Raw genomic sequence first — 21,940 nt, forward strand, 5'->3', positions numbered from 1 at the left:
TTGGAACACAGTTATAAAGCACATCTTTCTGAGATGCCCTAAGTAAATGATAAAGACAGTTATGAACAAAACAGAGTATATACTGGAACAATGATGAAACCAAAGCAAATCTGTTGTCAACATAGGTAATTTATCAACTTTCTGAGTTCTGAAAGCCAGTTTAAAAAACTGGCTTATAAACATTGCAAATAAAAAAATATAAAAACTCAGTATCTTCTTATATATTATCCTGTTTATCATATATTGCTACTGAAATACAGTTCTTTTTTTAAAAAATAAACTATTTTTCTTTCTTTATTTTTTTTTGTTTTGTTTTGAGATGGAGTCTTTCTTGCTTTGTTGCCCAGGCTGGTATGCAGTGGTACAATTTCAGTTCACTGCAACCACTGCCTCCTTGGTTCTAGCGATTCTCCTGCCTCAGCCTCCTGAGTAGCTGGGATTATGGGAGTATGCCACCACAACTGGCTAATTTTTGTATTTTCAGTAGAGATGAGGTTTCACCATGTTGGCCAGGCTTGCCTCAAACTCCTGAACTCAAGTGATCTATTTGCCTTGGCCACCCAAAGTGCTGGGATTATAAACATGAGCCACTGCACCTAGCCAACTTTTTTTCTTAAAGAGACAGGGTCTTGCTATTAATAATTTGCCCAGGTTGGAGTGCAGTGGCTACTCACAGGCATGATCTCACTACTGATCAGCATGGGAGTTTTGACTTAATCACTTTTGGATCTGGGCCAGTTCACCCCTCCTTAGGCAGTCTGGTGGTCTCCAACTCCCAGGAGGTCACCATACTGATGTTGAACTTAGTGTGGACACCTGATTGGCATAGCTCACTATAACCCAGAGCTCTTAGGACTCAGGTGATCCCCTCACCTCAGCCTTCTGAGTAGCTGGGACTAATTTCTTTCTTTTTTTTTTTTTTGGTAGAGATAAGTCTCACTATGTTGCCCAAGCTAGTCTTGAACTCCTGGTCTCAAGTAATCCCCCTGCTTTGGCCTCCCAAAGTGCTGGCATTAGAGGTCTGAGCCACTTCTTTTTATTTTTTAAAGTCAAATTAAAATATAATGTTGAGCTCTTTGGTAAACTAGCTAAAGGTGAAACTGACTATATAGGAGAAAACAGATGTCACTAGCGTAGAAAATGAGAAAAAGAACTAAAATGATAAATCTTATTAATAATTTATTTGGCTATACTTTATAAGACACATCACAGAAATACATAGGTAAATGAAATCTATGGTTTTTACAATACTCCTGAGACAGAACCAACCATTTTAAGCTTCATATTCCAGGAATATATTCACATACTAAGAATAAGATTCACTACAATTAATGAAGAACAATTAAAAAATAAAAAGTCATTTAGATCTATGTAGTAGCAATGCAGCTTTATAAATGACAAAGTATTTCCTCTATGGGTAAAAGTACTAAGGCAAACAGCTTCATTTTCATGATAGCAAAGGAAATTAATTAGTGACTACAATCAATAATTTTAGACTAAGGAAAAAATACTGTAACTAAAGGAGATGCTTGTTTTGTATTTCACATGACAATACTAAGGTTTTTTTAAAACACAGCAGAATCATATACATTTAACTATTAAATAGTCTGAAAATACAGAGAGTGATACTAATGACTAGGAAATGGTAGATACGATTTCATTTTAAAGTAAAAGGTAAGACCCAGAGAATTATGAGCCACTAACTTTAACCTCTGTGGCTGAAGAGCTACTAAAGCTGCTCTTATCAGAAGCAGCCTAAATTTTCAGAGGCTTAAAAACATGGCTCAAGTACTCAAACAAATATGCAGTACTACAAATTTATCTGATGTTTTCTGATGATACAATTATACACAATAAAGGAAGGGAGGCTGATATTATCTAGATTTCCATGAGACACATCAAGAAATGCTACTGAGATTCATTTAGTCCATGGACTATTCATGGAAAATGATGTAGGTAAAATAATTACTAAACTGAAAAAAATTGCTTGCTACAAGAACTTTATTTTGAGACTCACAGCATGTAGTATCTACTGTCAAATGTCTATCATATCATCAGGCTATAGATACAAAAAAAATCCAAATGTTTCTAAGTTTTGGTGTATGAAAATATACGTAATTGTTTTCTCACAAAAGTGTAAGTTTACTTATATATAATTTTAATTATAAAGTATCAGTAAAATATTTAGGATTTTCACTTTAAGAGGCTAATTTAATTTTGGAAATGTGGTATAACTTTTTAGAAATCTGTTCTGAAATTTTAATTGTATTAAAACAACAATGATGAATACTGAGGTGGTTAACAGTTTTATCTGGTTTTAGAAACTATTAATTGATTCATTATGAAAGGCAGCTATCAACCTTCAGGGCAAGAAACTTGATTCCAAGAATATTCTGATTTCCATTAACAAAAAAATTCATATCACATATATTTTACATCATCTTACTTCATGATTACTGAATATGTAAGGAACAGCTGCTTGCTATTACTGAACTAAGAAATTCTGTTTGGTTGAAATTAATGATCTATTCTATCTGGTTTGAAACACAAAGCAGCATTTTATAACTACTGTAAAATTCAGTTAGGAAGAAATCTATTTAATTTTCAAAGTAGAGCATAAATTTTCCATGATTTAAGTATACCAAATACAAAAATAATACATAATATCCATGGAAAATTTGCACAATACACAAGAAAACAACATGAATGAAAATGTGAGTGGTATTATAAATGTGAGTACAGTGATCAGATGTAGTAGTAATTTACATAATCATCCAATCATTGATCACACACAAATTGTTCAGATAAAATAAGACAATATACAAAATTTTTAGAGAACGTATTTGTGAACACTAAATACATAGTAGAAATACATAGTAGAAAAAAAGGTGAGTCACTAATTCAGATATAATCACTTTAATGCTTTTTATCTTCAACTTGCTGCAGATCTTAATTATTATCAAAATCCTTTCCTTTCTCTCCTCAACAAAATGACTTCAATGAAGTCACATTAATGTTGGCAATGGTACAAAACAGTAAAAGCTAGAATATGCAAAAACTTACCAATCTTTGTATCAAACTCTCCTTGGAAAAAGGTAGTATTGCAGAATCAACATGGTTATAATACATGTAAGATTTATGTCAACATTAAATTTTACCTTGAAAACATTAGCATAGTTTAGAAAGAATAAACAATTGCTAGCAAGTATCTAAATCTTTCCCAACGTTACCATATAGAGTTTGGTAGTTCGAAATTAAAGCAAAACCACAGCAAAATTAAATTGTTAAGATTAAATACCTTGTAAATGAAGGATAAAACAATAAATTATACATTTAGTGAACGCATAAGAGAAATGAATATTATATTTTTGAACAGAAGTCAGAAATCTTGAAGTTGTCCATTTACATTTACACATTCTAGCAAGTAATAAACTTCTAAGAACAGTTAGTTTCCCTGCCTACAGCCTTTTATGGAGATTACATCAAAGACTAACTTGGAAAAAAATAATGGTAAGTTAATAGGTTTGCTTATTGTATATAGATGTTACACTAAAATCATTAGAAGACCATTCATAAACTAAAAGAAGTGCTTATTAAACTTGGGAATGTGCAAGGCTGGAAGACTAAAATCTCTACTCATAGCATGTAAATTGTTTATTTTGACTTTGGTTATCACCTGAGTTGTAGAAAAGGTCAGGTCTTTCAAGAATATCTCCTTCATGAATGTATGGCTCAATTCGATCGTCACCATACAAGTACTGCTCACTCTCATCCATCTGACGACTCTCTACCATCTCCAGCCACTGAGAGTTATGCCAGCGAAACTTTTCACTCTGAATTTTCTTAGCCCATTCTTCATCATATTCCTATTGAAAATAAACAGTCAACTGTTATTATATAAGCTAACTCACTTGGCACTCAGATAGCAATGTTTTTATCTCTTGAGAATTTTGGGGGGTCCTTTGTTGGGCCAGGGGCAGCATTAAAAATACCTGCTCAGAATTATTTTATATAATAGCCAACAAAAAGCAATTACATACATAAAGAAGTTTTTGTTTGGATTACCAATTACTATGGCAATGGCAAACACTAGAAAAGTTTAAATTTCATAAATTCTTATTTAATATTACGTAAATATTGCCAGAATTTAAGCAAGCAGCAAGGCTTCAGTTTCTAAAGAGTTCTTGTGACTATAACTAAAATTGATCTTAGAACAAAATGGATTTCAATTGCACAGTTCCACTTATACATGGATTTTTGTTCCACCTCTGCCACCTCTGAGAAAGCAAAACCAAGCCCTCCTCTTCTTTCTTCTCAGCCTATTCAATGTGAAGACAATGAGGATGAAGATCTTTATGATGATTCACTTCCACTTGGTGAACAGTAAATATAGTTTCTTTTCCTTATGATTTTCTTAAAAATATTCCTTTTTCTACCATACTTTATTGTAAGAATACAGTATATAATACATATACAAAATATGCATTAATTGTTTATGCTATTAGTAAGGCTTCCATTTAACAGTAGGCTATTAAGTGTTGGGGGAGTGCAAAGTTATACATGGATTTTCAACTGTGTGTGGGAATTGGTCCCCTAATACCTCTGTTGTTCAAGAGTCAACTGTATTTGTGGCACTAATAACAGGTAGTTAGCATAAAATGACATAGTTTGCTATATCTTTTAGTCTAGATAACATTAGGGGGAAAGTACTATTAAAGTATTGCTTTAGCTTCTAAAATGGTTTACTACAGAAAACAAATAACAGAATTGAATTTTTGTTCCAACCACAAATTAATGATCTTGTCTTATTTAGTTGTAATTATTTCTTTAAATGTTTCTTGTTTTGATCATAAACTCCTGCGGAGCAAGACTGGGTTATTCACTGACATGTGTAACTGTAACACTTGTCAGAGAGAAAGTTCTTGGTGTTTTGAAGGACAAATAGGCAAATTACTATAACCTCCAGCCAGAACTTCTCCATCTTCTACTTGTCCCATAGGCTGCAGCTACTTCTGATTAGTGTATTGATTTAACAATGGATAACAGAAATGATAGTATGGATAGAAAATAAAAGGCTTCAGATATTTTATGTCATTGTTAGGGTTCTTGGTTTTAAATTCCTCTGTCATATCTTTAAACACATTTGGTTACAGCTGTCTAAAAAGGAGTTAGAGGAATGCAGGGTAATAGCACTATTAAGGCAAACGCAAAAATTAAGAGGTAGACTAAATACATATTTTAGTTAAATGCTGGGCAATTTTCAACTCAAGCTGAGACTCAAATCAAAATGGCTATCACAGAATACATTTCTGGGATATAAAAATAAAATCTGAAATTTTATAATAAATGTAATTATTATTGTAATTTTCTTGTTACAAGTTTAACTTGTTCAATTTTAAGTTTCACATTATCAGCAAATCCCAGCAGTGTCAGTTGTCAGACTGTGTGTTCTATACTGCATATTTAAAAAACATATAGATGCTCCCTTTCAACTGAAGCTGGAGAAGGTTGAGGATATTTTTTGACTGTAATACTGGTACTGACAATTTTGCTGCCAAATTATGAACTTTGTTTTCTTTTTTCTTTTCATTTTAGGTTTAAGGATACATACGCAGGTTTGTTACACAGGTAAACTGTGTGTCATGGGGGTTTGATGTACAGATTGTTACCCAGGTAATATGTATAGTACTCAATAGGTAGTTTTTCAGTCCTCACTCTCCTCCCGCCCTCCACCCTTAAATAGGTCCTGATGTTTGTTGTTCCCTTGTGTCCATGTGTACTCAATAGTTAGCACCCAATTATAAGTGAGAACATGTGGCATTTGATTTTCTATTCCTTTTTTAATTTACTTAGGATAACGGCCTCCAGCTCCATCCATGTTGCTGCAAAGGACATGATCTCGTTCTTTTTCATGGCTGTATAATAGTCCATGGTGTATATGTACATTTTCTTTAGCCAGTCTACTGCTGATGGGCATTTAGGTTGATTACATGTCTTTGCTTATGGTGAACAGTGCTGCAATGAACATGCACGTGCATGTCTCTTTATGGTAGAACAATGTATATTCCTTTGGGTATACACCCAATAACGGGACTTTTTTTTTTTTTTTCCTTTTTTTCTTGAGACAGAGTCTCGCTGTCCCCCATGCTGGAGTGCAGTGGCACAATCTCAGCTCATTGCGACCTCTGCCTCCTGGGTTAAAGTGCTTCTTGTGCCCCAGCCTCCCGAACAGCTGGGACTACAGGTGCCTGCCACCATCACCTGGCTAATTTTTGTATTTTTGGCATGCTGACCAGGCTGGTCTTGAACTCCTGACCTCACGTAATCCAACTGCCTCAGCCTCCCAAAATGCTGGGATTACAGGTGTGAGCCACGGCATCCGGCCAGGACTTATTTTCTAATAGTTATCTATTAACATTTCTATTAGTCGTCAATCTATTCCCTAATATTATTATTTAAAATTAAGTTGCATAAAATTAAGATCATAAACATTATATAAAAATAATATTTATTATTCAACGGATAGAATTTTAATAATTAAACAACTGGAGATCTTTACCCCAGTTACATCTATGTTACTAAACTATACTTGAAACTGACTATTCAGATATAAATAATAAATCCAAATGCCATACCTACTTAGTATTACTGATGTAGTCACAAGACTAAATGTGATGGTAATTTATACAACCACCCAATCTCACTGATCACACACAAATTGTTCTGCCAAAATGAGATAATACATATAAAGCATTTAGATAACTTATACTGAGAACACTAAATAAATTACTTTAATTAATTCAAGTAACGGCTCTCTGAAATAAGTACTATAATTATTAACATTTTACAAATGAGAAAATGAGGCCCAGAACACTGAAGTTAACTTGATCCAGGGTACACAGCTGGCTGTGGCTACTACAGCACTGCAAACCTCAGGCCAGCAATGTGGAAGAGGCAGTTAAACAGAGGATAAATGAACATTTGTCAGGGTTACTGCAGAATGGATTCTTCATTGAATGAGAATATAACTAATAGCCTCCAGGGTCAACTTTCTGCTCTAAGATTTTGTAAGCAAGCAGTGATATGGGAAGAAGTAGCTTCTGGTCTGGTAAGTATATTATCCCACGGTATTCTCAGTCACGCACTTACTGAGCTGGCCATACTTGGGAGGGTATTGGGGAAAGACGGAGTTGAAAAATAATATGAACAGAGATGTTGTTACAAGCAGTTCTGTTGGCTGCAGACTTTGGTGATTCACTTTGGGCTTCCAAAATTAAATAAAATACCAAGTGAGGCCTCATTATGTAATATAGGCATATGATTAGATTACTTCAAAGTAATTTGGCCTAAATACTAAATATAACTGTGAATCTCTTTTAGAGTCATATAACTTTGCAAGAGTACACTTTTTGTTGCCATATGTGGTTCTGTGTATGTGCTGAATTAAAGTTAGCTGCAGAAAGATGCTGTCATGTTAGAAATGGCCAAATAATTTACAAAGAGTGATCACATAACCATACAGTAGACAGAAAGGATAAATTTATTATATCCATTGGGGTAAAACATTTAATACATAAATAAAAAGCAAAATGATATTGTGGACAAGAAATTCTCCATACCCATACTAATCGGCTTTTTTTTTCTAAAAAATAAGTTGGTTAGAGTTTTCCAAAACTCTCAGAATATGGTTTATAAAATACTAGAAATCCTAGTAAGTCCACATTAAATACAGAACTAATTTGAATGTTATTGTTTCTTTTAAGAATAGTAGCTTGTTTCACTTAGGAAGAGGCATCAACCTAATTTTTCATTTTGGTAGAAAAATTTAAATCTGATTGAATTATCTGAATCAAGAGGAATTCATTCAAGGAAAAAGACAGAACAATCATACAATCTGATGATTTCTTTATAATTTAAATTTCAAGCATATTCATTCCTAGGGTAAGAACAGGAGTTAAAATTCAGTCAAGTGCTCAAAGCATATAAAATATGGGGTCTGCTCTTCCACTAAGAGTGAAACTTGACTCCTACTACTACTAATACCTGTGAAATGCTACAAAGGTAGGTAATATTTAAAATTTTAAAAATCCTTAAACTACACTTCCACAAAATGTATTTAGCCTAGTAATTAATGCTTTGCAAAAACAAACAAAATCCTGCTTACTCTGAGTTATCATCTCACATCCTCTTTTAAGATTATCATAATTTAACAATAACAAACATATATCTAATAAATGTAAAAATATGTAACAAAGAAGTTTCTTCATAAACAATTGCCCTTCTAACTTTAGCATTCTTATCACCCTATGCATTCACATCAATATTCTTATTAATAAGTTTACACATACAAAGCTCAGTTTAAAAAGAGATTATCAACTCTATTTGACAAAAGTCCAAACACACAACCCAAAAATATCCATAAGCATCCATGGCTAACTTTTGATAATTTCTTGTTAAAACTGATTTTCTAAGGCAGTGAGTTAGCACAGAACTTAGCACCAAATGTAATGACTGCCTTTATGCAGTCCTTTAAAATTTTTACCTTCTCTCTTTTATCAGTTTTTGACTGAATTATCGTATAGAACCAGTTCATCTCTTAACATTATAAGCCTAAAAAGCATGGTAGCAATGATATAGATTGCACTGTCATTTTCTTACTTAAAATAATTTTACTCTAACTTTTAAGCATTTTGTACTATAAACTAATAGGTTTAATTTCTATGACTAACTTACTAATTAACATGCATTATTGTTTACAGGATCACAATAAAAACACTATGGTTATTTTCTCAGCTCTAAAAAGAAGCAAAACAGCTCTTCTCTCAGGAAATATGACATAGAATGTTATTCTACACCAACTACGTATTTAAGATATAGAAAATTATATCTTGCAAAAGATCCAACAATGATTCCAGAATCGTACTATGATGAATCTACTACATTCGCAAGCAGAGTTTTAATAAGAGGTGGCCTTGAAATTAAATATGTTTGTATGATGCTTTGTTATACATCATAGACAGAAAAAGGCAAAAACAACAACAACAACAAAAAAAACCACCTTGGCTTAACCCTATCAAAAAGCCCTAAAAGTTTTTCCATTTAAAGTCTTAAAGAGTCATAACATAACTTTGAAATACTATTTGGAGTTTCATGATTATATATGTAACACTTTCATTATTGGAAAATGAAAATTACAGGAAAAATATCTATAAAAACTTTAGCAAGATAGAACCACAATAACTACTATATCCCACCAGTGTTCAATGACTTTCTTAACTCCAATATTAATGGATAACTTCGGAAAATATTTAAAAATATGTGTTTAAAAAATTTACAGGCTAAGTATGAAACATTATTAAGATATTGTACTTGTGCCATAGAAGTTTGCTCTAGTTTGTGATAGTGTTGCCTCAGGTTTTCAACTGTTTACCAAATAAAGCATCTTAGAATAAAATATGCCACAAGGAAAACAATATTCATTAAAATATTTTTACTTTTCTTTTTTCTTTAGTAGTAAACATAAGTTAGAATTAAATGAGATAGCATTGTTTTGCTATATAATACTGACCATTTATCTTTATGTTTCTGAAAAGGTTTCTTGAAAATCAAGTATTTTAGCTTATGGCTGTTGAAAATCACTACTCTGTGACCCATATCAAAAAATAATTATGAGAATTCAGAGATGTCGCAGCTGACTCACAGCCAAGGTATGTCATCAAAACCCATCAAGCCTCTGTGAAAATATTCTAGGAATATAGTGTTTTCTTTATTTTTGAAATTTTTTTTTTCACAAAGAGTGCACCCTGGTGTCCTGGCTTTGAGACTTGAGTGCCCACATCCAACTTCCATGCCAATTAAGACTTGAGTTTGTTGTGTATTTAAAGAAAAACATGCTTTGTTTATTTCCTTCTCTTCTCAGCTCCTGACATTGTGATTTTAAGCATTCAGTATCCATAAATTCTAAAGTGTCATGAAAGACTTATGGTTTGGTTTTACATGGAATGTGCCATCCTTTTTGAAGTCCTACATCATTTTGTTTACTAGTTAACCACCGAAACATTATGAAGCCTTAACTAGCCTATTATCAGAGCCTGTTCACTATCAGGAAAACTTTGTCACTGGCTTCCGTCACACCTTGTATCTGATTAACACACTATAGGATAACACAGAGCTACACAGATCTGCTTTGTGTTCTAACATAACTGATGAAAAACAGATTTTCCTTTCTCCTTTAATGTGGCAGCCCCCTAATTGAGACTGTAACATGGTTTATTTAATATAATTTTTCATACTAAATTAAGGCAAGTCTGGAGTAATTTAGTTGCTCATTAAAGTTATGATGGTAGCTGCAAACAAGACACTTTTTATATCTTAGAATATTTCTCCCAATAATATAGATAAAATACACATAATTTAACATATATAATAGTTGCTGATTTTTATGTACATGCTATCTATTTCTCAATAAGACTGCCCCAAGTGTTGACCTTTAGTCTTGACCACAAAGGAAAAGAAATAACTACATAAAATTTATATAAATAAGAAATCATAATTTTTTTCTTTCATACTATGCCTAAGTCCAACTGTTGTCAATTAAAAAAAAATAAAGTAACATGCATAACAGGTAGGAAACACACATTTATGTATAAAATTATGTGTGTATATACTTAAATTCTAACAAGTCAGAAAAATATCCTAAATTTCTGCCTTTTGGTTTATGTAATATTAAAATGAACTATAAAAAAGGGCTAACTAAATTTATCTCATTAAACCCAATTAGATTCTATGGGATTAAGAAATAAAAATCAAACTTACACTGAGAAATAAAAAAAATTTACCAAGACTGCAAAACAAACAAGAACCAGTTCTACTTGGTCTGGAAAGAGAAGATTTTAGAAATTTCTGCCAATAATTCACTTGAAAATCACTACCCTGTGCCCACATCCAACTTGTATGCCAATTAAAAGTGACCAGCATTTACCCATGCTTGAGAAAGCTTGAGTTCTAATGCTAACCCTAACCCTATAAAACCTTCTCTGTAACTTCTTTTCAAGATGTTGTAAGATACTTTTTAAAGTGCTCTCCCTTACTGGCAAGATTATTAATAAACCCACATTTTCTCTCTGACACAGGCTTCCTTGGTTATCTTTGCAAAGACCATAACAATGGGTGATGTAGAAGCTACATTTAAAGCTATATTGGTTTATTTCATTTTAATAAACCTGCCTTATTAAGTACAGTTTTGTCTGTCTGGAATGAAGACAGCACCTACTTTTCCAAGTTTAGAATATGAGAGCTTGCTATTAATTCCAGATTATTAAAATAAAAACAATCTGCCCATGATTATAATTAAGAGTTAATAAAAAAGGAAGAAGTACCATTCAAAATCTCAGTGACACAAGCCTATGTCACTACTAAATCACATAGTAGCTAGAATGATGACAGTCATCAGTCTTTCACCAGAGAACCTGGTTATATCCCTTTTCCTGTTAACACCCTGTAGAGAATAGTGTGTCATTAGTACAAATAATCTAGTGATGGGCCATGTAGTAGTACTGCTTCTGGAATGCCAGTTCACATGGTTACAGAATAGTAGCTTGGTGTTCTCTGGAGTCTAGATTGTAAATTTTTATATTCAAGGAACATATATTGTTGAGTTTTGTAATTTCAGTGTCTTTCTTAGTGTTTGGCACGTAATAGGTGCTTAATAAACATGTATTAACTATCTGACAAACCAGAAATATCAGAGGAGGATTTCTGAGGTTCTCAAATACTTCACACAAAGTTGAGGATGTACTGAAAGATACAAATCTAATTGAGTTGTTAAAAGCTCTCTAGATTGGAGGTGTAGGTAATGTTCTTCCTTTCATGATTCCCAAGGCATGGAAGAGAAAAAGGCAATGGTCAACAGACTTATAATTCCCTTGGAAGACCAACTAGCTATAGGTTTCTCTCTCCTTGCCTCCCTGCTCCTCTTTGCATCTACACCATTCCCTGCCTCCCAAGCTACAAGTAACATAATCAAACAGATGACAATGTGCTGATGAGGCCACAGAGACTGTATCATGTAAACAAGTTATGTAATCCTCCTTGGTTCCCAGAGTACTACCACCACACATCTGCTTCAATTCATCAGTTGAGGGCTTGGGCCCAATTACATTAAACAAATCATCACTAGTATAATATTTGCATAATTTGGGGGACAAGTACTTTACTGCAGAAAGTATATTTCCCCAAGGCTTGCAAGGCATCTAATTTTTCTTAAGTGTTAATCTGCACTATCTGTTTTCAGTGGCAAGTAAGTTTGTTTTCTTACAGACAAATTGCTTTGAGCTACAAATATTTCCATCCTGTCTATATTTTATTTTTTTATTATTATAGAATACAGTCATGCTGAAAATACTAGGAAATCATTATCTAGAGGTAAAAAGAGTTTTAAGAGATCATCCACTCCTCTCCTAAGCAGGTTTCTAATAATTTTAAGTTTGTTATTTAGTTAGCATTACTAATGCTAACTAAAGACTCTGCATTCTCCCTTGATGGTCTTTTTAGTGAGCACCATTTCGGTGCAGCAGTGGAGGCAGAAAACAGAATTTTCATAAGTTTAAAGTGTGGAAGTCAAGGAAGTAAAATATAGACAACTGTTTGGAAACTTTGGTTCTGGAAAGGAGAGTTAAAACAATATCTAAAAGAGAAAAGAGACACAGGGTCGGGGTGACTTCAGTTTAAGATAAGAGACTTAAGCCCAGAGTTTGGCAATTATTTGATATAAAATTTTGATTTTATAATAAATACATTTGTATTTTATACAAAATATTTTTAGATGAATGCTGAATTGACCTTTTGGAACTATCACCTTACATTCTAAACCACATACACTTAATATGTAAATCTAAACATTACTATCTTCCAGCTACCTTTCCTAGACAGAAGGTAGATAAAAAGTATGTTAAATGTAATGCATAACAGACTGTCAAGTCTCTCCTTTCCTCATTGCTTCAAGGAAGATAGTCACATATAGAACTATAAGAAGTTTCTTGTTCTTATACTAATACTTTACATACAACAATGACACTGTGATCTATTAGAAAATAGTGTGAATCATGAAATTATTCTCTAGGCATATTAAATATTCTATATTCATAAGTCCTGTGATCAGTTAATAGTGAAATATCTTGGCTGAACAAGGATTTAATATGTAAAGTTTCTCTATTATGATTTAGAAATCAAAGCTAAAATGTCAATGTATCAATTTAGCTCTACACCAGTAATGAGACAGTTGAATCCCAAAAACAGATGATATCAAATTAAGATGAATTTCTGAAATAAAATGTAAGAAAGTGACAATAAAGTTCCTAATGGTGATTGTCTAGTTTCATGATTAAATCACTACCAGAAAGTCCAACTTAGTGGATTTCCAACTAAGTTAACTGATTTTTTAAAAAAAATATTATTCTGATCTGTTTAAAAAGTTAAAGTTAAATTTTTTAAACTACTAAATAGGCTACATTCAATAAACTTTCTAAAGGTGAGCCAAATCCAGTTCAAAAAAGAAACCAACCTGGTTGTGCATAGCAGTATATGCCATATATAAAAGACTACTTAAAATAATTGAGTATCTGGCACATCCCCAGTGCAAAGACCAAATCCAGGCATAAGACTGTGGTAAGCAGCAAAATTGCTGGAGAAAAGTCTGCACGGTCCAGAAGTTTCTAACCCAACACTTAGATCATCTCTTTAATCATATCTCTATAGTCACATATCCTTTAAAAACCTCCAAAACTGGCCAGGCGCAGTGGCTCACGCCTGTAATCCCAGCACTTTGGGAGGCCGAGGAGGGAGGATCACAAGGTCAGGAGATCGAGACCACCCTGGCTAACGTGGTGAAACCCCATCTCTACTCAACACACACACACACACACACAAATATTAGCCCAGTATTGTGGCAGGCACCTGTAGTCCCAGCTACTCAGGAGACTGAGGCAGCAGAATAGCTTGAACCCAGAAGGCAGAGGTTGCAGTGAGCTGAGATCACACTACTGCACTGCACTCTAGGTGACAGGGCGAGACTGTCTCAAAAAACAAAACAAAACACACACACACACACACAAAAACACCTCAAAAACTATGAATAACATTAAGATTTTTGTATTCCCCATCATTTCAAAGCAACTTAAAGGACAACTGTATGTATATAATAAAACTATCAATTAACTGAAAAAATAGCTGATTCAAGATTTGATTGATTTAAAAAATTTAATGGCCAAACCACAGAATTGATGATGTTTTGACAGAAACTGTCTCCCAACTCCCCATTCCTATTCAACAATTTATCTGAAAAACAAGTGACTCTGAGACGACATGAATACCAGAACTCTGAATACCTATAAAGTCTCTAAGGAGCTGATGACTTAAAAGTTGAAAGCTAAAAATTTACTAATATTTAAAAAGTAAATTTAGTATCACTGTATATCCTGAATCTTACCAAAATACAAAGTTGGGTTTATACTGAATGCATAGTTCAAAATAGGTTTACAATGTTTTTTCCCCCCAAGATGAAGTCAATTATACTTATGTAGAAAAAATAATTACTTACCGCTATAATATCTAATGTATTATCACAGACCTTTCGAATTTCATTATTCTTATCATGCATCAGGTCTATGAGATATGCTGGAGCCTCTGAATAAAAATGGTTAAAGATAGAAACTACATTTGATATTGTGGCTAATCAATAATATTAGAAAAATCTCATATTTCTTCTAAATTTAAATGCTAAATAGAAATTTAACCCAAATTTTGAAATAAAATTAATGCAAGATGGCCAGAAACACTTAATATTTCATTTGTTTAAAAAAACAGGGATAGTAGGGACATTAAAAAAAAGAAAAATCTAGATTAAAATGTTTATGGAAAACAAAGTCAGTAAATTCCAGGAAATACAAGACTCTATTTCTGAATACATGAGGATCATGAACATAAATGAAGAGGAAGTTCTATAGTTGTGAAGCTACAAATGCTTCTTAATCTATCCTGTTCTCCTAAAAACTCAGGAAAACTAATTTCATGTAAAAGTAACGAGAGAGATTCATGGTCAAAAGGGGAAAGCATACGACATTTTCACATAAAGAAAGCTGCAACCTAATAATTCAAAAGAGATAAAAAGAATGAAAAAATAATTGTATATATAATTATATATATGTATATAATTACATATAATTATTTATGTAAACATGTATATAATTACATATAAATAATAATTCAAGAGATAAAAAGAATGAAAAAATAATTATATATGTAATTATATATATATGCATATAATTACATATAATAATTATTTGTGTTGTAACTGAAAAATCAGGATTAGAAAACCAAAAGGAATAAAATAATTCAGAAAAGAACCAAAAACACAAGTAAAAATCATTTTGGATATATAAAAATTAAGATAACAAAAGTAAATAAACACAACAGATTAGTCCTCACAAAAAACCTTATGTGATGACCTATAAACAGGGTTGTCTTTCAAAGATGTTACCTAGGAAAACTACATTTTCATTTAACTATTTTCTGTAGTGGCTTCTACGGTCATGTAAATTTTAAGTAATTCTACACATAAAATATATCTTCAGAGACTCTCAACCCCAAAAAACATATTAAAAGTTCCAAGAAGACCCTGTAACAAGAAAACTTGCTAACTTTAACTCAGTGTTTCTCAAACTTATTTTACTATCATAGAACCTTTTTTTCATTAAGCAGCTGTTAATACTTAAGGAGTATGTTCCATGGAAGACAGCTGAGGAAAAATTAATTTATTCCAATTATTTTAACATTGTTTAAAAGTGTATTTGGAGTTTATCTTTCTGGGAAAGTCAGTTTGTAAACCACATTAAAATATAAATATTAAAAATATTTATTACTTTCTCTACTGTTAGCTGTTAAGGCAAAACAGTATTTGTATTTTGATAGCCCATATTAATATTAAGATTTCTCACAATAGACTTGTTATTTATCAGACTTGACTCTTGGAAACTTTATATGGTTCCAGAATTTTTAATTTTTTGAGATAGGGTCTCCCTCTGCCACCCAGGCTGGAATGCAGTGGCACAATCGTAGTTCACTGCAGCCTTGACTTCTCAGGTTCACGTGATAACTCCTGCTTCAGTTTCCTGAGTAGCTGGGAGAAGAGGCATGCAACACCACGCCTAGCTAATATTTTATCTTTTTATTTTTAATAGAGATGAGGTCTCACTATGTTGCCCAGGCTGGTCTCAAATACTTGAGCTCAAGTGATGCTCTCACCTCAGCCTCCCAAAGTGCTGGGATTACAGGCATGAGCCACTGTGCCCGGCCAATCGTACTGGATTATAATTTTATATTTCTTGTATATTATACCTGTCTATCTCTCCAACGAAACTATAAACTCCTTGAGGTCAAGGACTTTCTTTTTTCTTTTTTTGGTTCATGTCTTTTTATTTTTTAGAGACAGAGGGGGTCTCATTCTGTTGCTCAGGTTGGAGTGCAGTGGCGGGATCACAGCTCACAGCAGCCTCAGTCTCCCGGGCTCAAGCGATCCTCCCACCTCAGGCCACAGAGTAGCTGGGACCACAGATACATGCCACCATGCCCAGCCAATTTTTGAGATGAGGTCTCACCATGCTGCCCAGACTGGTCTCAAACACCTGGGCTCAAGCAATCCTCTCACCTCAACCTCCCCAAGTGCTGGTCAAGGACTTTCTTATACATCTAACACATAAGCCAGTATCTGTTTAGATGGTCAAAGCTTGAGAAATGTGTGAATAAATTAAAGTTTAATTACATATAATAAAAGGGTTAGCAGATACCAAAATTTTCAGCTTAAGGGGCTGTGTGGATGACACAGTTGTTATTCACAATGAATACAGAAGGCACGACTGTTTTGCTTATCACGGAAGGATGTTACCAATATTGAGTACCCTTTGGATGCAAGAATGATAAACTACCAGGTACTAACTACCTCTGTGTGTTGGGAACTACTGGCAATTTAAATCCATTAGTACTTAAACAATTCTATAAGGTAGGAGGTCTTTTAATTTTAATACTAATGTTATAGGTATTTTTTAGGTACATGATTGTATGCTAAGTAGGTTAAGTAACTTTTCCAAGGTCCTGCAGCTTAGTAAGTAGCAAAAGGCAATTTAAAATTAGGACTATTTGATTTATAACGCTCTTCAGGCTACAGCATGCTATGCTCCTTTAGGTAGGTGGAAGATATCCAAGTGGCAGTTAGTAACAAATGCCTGGGGCTCAAGATAGGGGTTATGAAGATTAAATACTTAGCATATCGTTGGTAGCTAAACTCATGGGAATAGATGTGCTTTCCCACATACAATAAATAACGTAAGATTAGAAAAGAACCAAGGATAGTCCTAGGAACCTCTGGTATTTAAGGTATGTTAATAGAGAAGGAAGTCCTGATATGTTTGTTAAGTTTCTTAGGAATCATAACTTGACTAGCTAATAAACTTGTTATCATTATATTCTACCTATATACTGATTTGGGGTCAAGAGGTTCCATAGAAAATAGGTTATCTTCTAAATTTATCTCAAAACTTAGTGTTTTCTACATTATTTCAACATTTGCAAGAAAAAAACCAAAGATGCATCCTTTCTGAATATGTGAAATATTGCTATCTACTGTAAACACTGAAAGGATACGTGTTTCCTTGATTATGACGTCTCTCGTGGCTTGGTGGAAAACCATTTGGTAGAAGACATAAATTATCTGGCATACAAATTCATCATCTTCTTGTTGAGCTGTAAGTAAACAAAAAATTCAAATGAAGACTACTATGTTTATATACCAAATTTAAAATCATTGAGGGGAATAATATAGAATGAGAAAAACTAAAAGTGATAAGGAGATAAGCACAAATGGATTAAACTAACTTCTATGTTTCTAATGTAAAATGGTAACAGTTATTACCACCTGTTTTGTACATAAGAATTCTTCAAACAATTCTAATTTGTAAAATAAACCTGGTTCTATTTTGTCTTTATAATGTTGATTTCACAGGAGAAAAATAATTCTTAAAAATCACATCTTCTAAACTTTAGGTAGAAACTGAACTATTACAAAAAGGTATTTCCTTTTGTTGAATAATGTTCACAAAATTAAACTTTACATATTGGCATGAAATAATAAGTAATTTCGTTTCCATCTAATTAATTATAATAGTAAAAAGTTACATAATAAAGGCCACTTAATAAATGTTTAATATCATACAAATAGTAACAACATAACAGCTGATGTCCACTGATTAATATGTAGTAGAAAAAGCATAATTGCTTATAGAAACTAATCTTAAGTAAAGGTTGTAAAATTAGATTTAATAGTATAGTTTGCTATCAACTCTTGGTTAAAAGTTCAATGACATTTTAGAAACAGATTTTTAGGTCAAAAGAGTATCAAACCAGTTGTACAGAATAAATTGTGGGTCCCTTAAAGTTCAATTTGTCCCAAGTGATCTCCCTCACTAACTTGCCAAGGTACTACTCCCTCAAACAAATTGGGCTAAATTTCTCACTATTAATTACTATATTGGTATACAGCATTCCCTCACTTAATAACAAAGGTTTCAATCTTGAAAATCCACATATTTTTAAAAAGAGTATTATAAAGTCTCTGCCTGTGATAATCTCATGTCAGAGAACACCAAAACATAGTAAAACACTCTGAGCTAGCTGTGTCAGATCACTTTATAAAGCTCTCTTGATTATAATCACTGTGGGACAGCAATTCCAGGATGCAGGTCATTTTGCTTCAACTTTCTTCAGTTCTCCACAAAATCTTCATTCTCACTCTGTTAACTACGTGCCTTTACTTTCACCTCCCAACCACTTAGTCTTTCTTTTAATTATGCTGGCTGTGAGAAGAGTGTACCAAAGTAAATACAAATACGCTACATTTTGGAGAAGGAATACTTCAAATATGGGGCATTATCTCTAGATGACCTATTAAAATAAACCATATTAAGGAACTTACAAATTAAATTAAAAAAAGTTCAAAACAGAAAAATGTGCCAAAGGCTTAAACAGGCACATCTTTGTATTTGGTATCCCTAAATGGTCAATAAACATAAACAGGTGTTCAATTTCATTAGTCATTAGGGAAATGCAAATTAAAACCATAATGACATACCAGTATGATGGCTACGATTGAAAGGACTGACAATATCTCAGTATTGGAGGTGATGTGGAACAACTGCAGGTCTCTTACATTACTGGTAGGAATGAAAACTGGGACAACTACAGATTGGCTCAGTTTCCTAAAGCTAAACACATTCAAACTTTGTGACCCTGCCATTCTACTCCTACGTGTGTACCTGATAGAAATGAGTACCTATGTTCACCAAATAAAAGGTTTCAAAATGTTTATAGGAGCATTATTTATAATAGTCCTACTCCTCCCCACAAAAACCTAACTACTATCCATCAGTAGTAGAAAGGATAAATGGTGGTATATTTATACAATAAGATATTATATACAACAAGGAAAATGAACAAACTTTCATATACAACATAGATGAATGTCACAAGCATAAGGCAGGACAAAATAAACTAGATTCCATTTATATAATAAAGTTCAAAACCAACCAAAACTAATCTAGTGGTGACAAAAGAAACTGTCTTTTGTTTCAAACCACTTTTTTTTGAGGCGAAGTCTTGTTCTGTCACCAGGCTGGAGTACAGTGGCGCGATCTTGGCTCACTGCAACCTCCACCTCCTGGGTTCAAGTGATTCTCACGCTTCAGCCTCCCAAGTAGCTGGGACTAAAGGTGTGCATCACAATGCCGAGGTAATTTTTGTATTTTTAGTAGGCACAGGGCTTCACTATGTTGGCCAGGATGGTCTCATCTCTTGACCTCAGATCTGCCCTCCTCGGCCTCCCAAAGCGCTGAGATTACAGCTGTGAGCCACAGCGCCTGGCCCCAAACTAACCACTTTGAAGGAGGTGATAATGACTGAGAGGAGGGAGAAGAGGCACTTCTAAGGTACTGGCAGTGTTTTATTTTTTACATGAGTGATAATAACATGGGTGTGCTTACACTGAAAATACATTGAGCTATACTTAAAATTTATGTATGCTATTGTATATTCTAAAAGTCTAACAAAATACAAAATGCATATATATCATACCTAGCACAAGATGAACTGAGATGACAGTATCTTCTTCAGGCATCTCATATTAGCATTTTTCACTTCTGTACTATTGGGTAGTTATGACGTGTAAGATCCTAGAGAATTGGCCCTAATAAGATTCAGATAAATTTTGTATGCAATATGGAGAAGAATGAGCCCTGCCCCTTAAGAGCAATGTAAATGCAAGGGGAAAACTCCAGGCCTACACTCTCAAATACTGTAGCCATAAACTACTGAAGCTAATTAAATTAATTAAAAAATTCAGGTTATCAGTTATAAGAGCCACAGCTCAAGTGTTCTACAGCTGCATGTGTTGGACAGCACATATATAGAACATTTTCATCAACTAAGAAAGTTCAGAGAACTTATAGAGGGCAATTCTCTCTGGATCTAGAAGGGAATATGATGTTTAGAATTAGCTTCCAAATGAACTTTCCTACTTAGAAGTCAAGTTATAAAAAACAAGATTTGTACAAGAGAAGAGATCCAATTCAAACCAACACAAAGCTCAACAGAAAGAAGTTATATAATACAGTGGTCCTTCCTTATCAGTGTTTTTTCTTTCCATGGTTGTAGTTACCTGTAGTCAACCATGGTCCAAAAATATTAAATGAAAAATTCCAGAAATAAACAAATTCATACGTTTTAAGTTGTACACAATTCTGAATAGTGTGATGTAATTTCCCACTGTTCCACTCTGTCCCATCCAGGACATGAATCATTCCTTTGTCCAGTGTATGCAGGATGTACATGCTACCCACCCATTAGTCCCTTAGCAGCCATCTTGGTTATTAGGTCAACTAGCGCAGTACTGCAATGCTTGTATTCAAGTAACCCTTATTTCATTTAACAATGGCTCCTAAGTATAAGAGTAGTGATGCTAAGCATATTCTTATAATTGTTCTCTTTTATTATTGTTGTTGTTAATCTCTCACTGTGCCTAATTTATAAATTAAACTTTATCATAGGTATGTTTAGAAAAAGACAGTATTTATAGGGTTTGGTAGTTTCTGCAGTTACAGGTATCTGCTGAGGGTCTTGGAATGTATTCTCCCTGATTAAGTGGTGACTACTGTATTGGTTGTTCAAGGCTGGTGAGGAGAGTACTTTTGTAAAATTGGTCCTGAATTTCTTTATAGCAACATTCTTACCTTTGAAAGCTAAAGATCTTTGATATTACTCTAGCTAATTCCAGTTAGCAGTATATTTAATTCATTTTTCTTGATTATGTAAGTTGTTATAAAACAATTAATGTAATGAGAAAAACAGATTGTAGACTCTGCATTTTATATTTAGATATTTAAATCAGTAAGCCGTTTAGACATTAACATAAAAATAAATTAAGGTTATTTACCATTTAGCAATTCAATGAGTGCAGGGATTATCCCAGATTTGGCTAGCAATGCAGCACAAGAGTCATCCATGGATACAGTTCCAATCATTATAACCACTTCTAAAACAAGGTCATCTTCTGCAGCACCTAGTGAAGTCAAACCATAGAAAGTTTTCACTGAAATATCCTGATCCAAATTCATTTATAGTATCAAAATTTAAATACACAGAAAGGATACCAAAAGCTATTAAATCAAGTCATATGAATCACTGATATGCTATAAATTTGTCCTTTTTCAAAATTTCTGTTTGCTGATGATAGTTTACGATAGCTGGGGCGGGGGTGGGGGGCGAAAGCAGCAGAAGAGTGGAAATGAGCCTTTGAGAGAACAACTGAATGACAACATAGACAAAGAAAATAAGACTCATT

The 21,940-nt window shown here is 33.4% G+C and overlaps 1 protein-coding gene across 2 annotated transcripts in view; it reads right to left on the minus strand.

Annotated features, from left to right (window-relative positions):
• Positions 1 to 21,940, minus strand: part of KIFAP3 (kinesin associated protein 3) — a 143,706-nt gene that overhangs the window by 36,716 nt on the left and 85,050 nt on the right. For both annotated transcript variants that reach the window (XM_017534138.2, XM_017534139.2), the window contains exons 15-18: positions 21,533 to 21,658; positions 17,695 to 17,793; positions 14,597 to 14,682; positions 3,677 to 3,866 (exon numbers count right to left, since the gene is read on the minus strand). In XM_017534138.2, the coding sequence (XP_017389627.1) occupies positions 3,677 to 3,866; positions 14,597 to 14,682; positions 17,695 to 17,793; positions 21,533 to 21,658 (501 nt within the window). The remainder of the gene's footprint in view (positions 1 to 3,676; positions 3,867 to 14,596; positions 14,683 to 17,694; positions 17,794 to 21,532; positions 21,659 to 21,940) is intronic.

The sequence above is a fragment of the Cebus imitator genome, unplaced genomic scaffold, assembly GCF_001604975.1.
Source record: "Cebus imitator isolate Cc_AM_T3 unplaced genomic scaffold, Cebus_imitator-1.0 Scaffold84, whole genome shotgun sequence".
In the NCBI taxonomy this organism is placed as follows: domain Eukaryota; kingdom Metazoa; phylum Chordata; class Mammalia; order Primates; family Cebidae; genus Cebus; species Cebus imitator.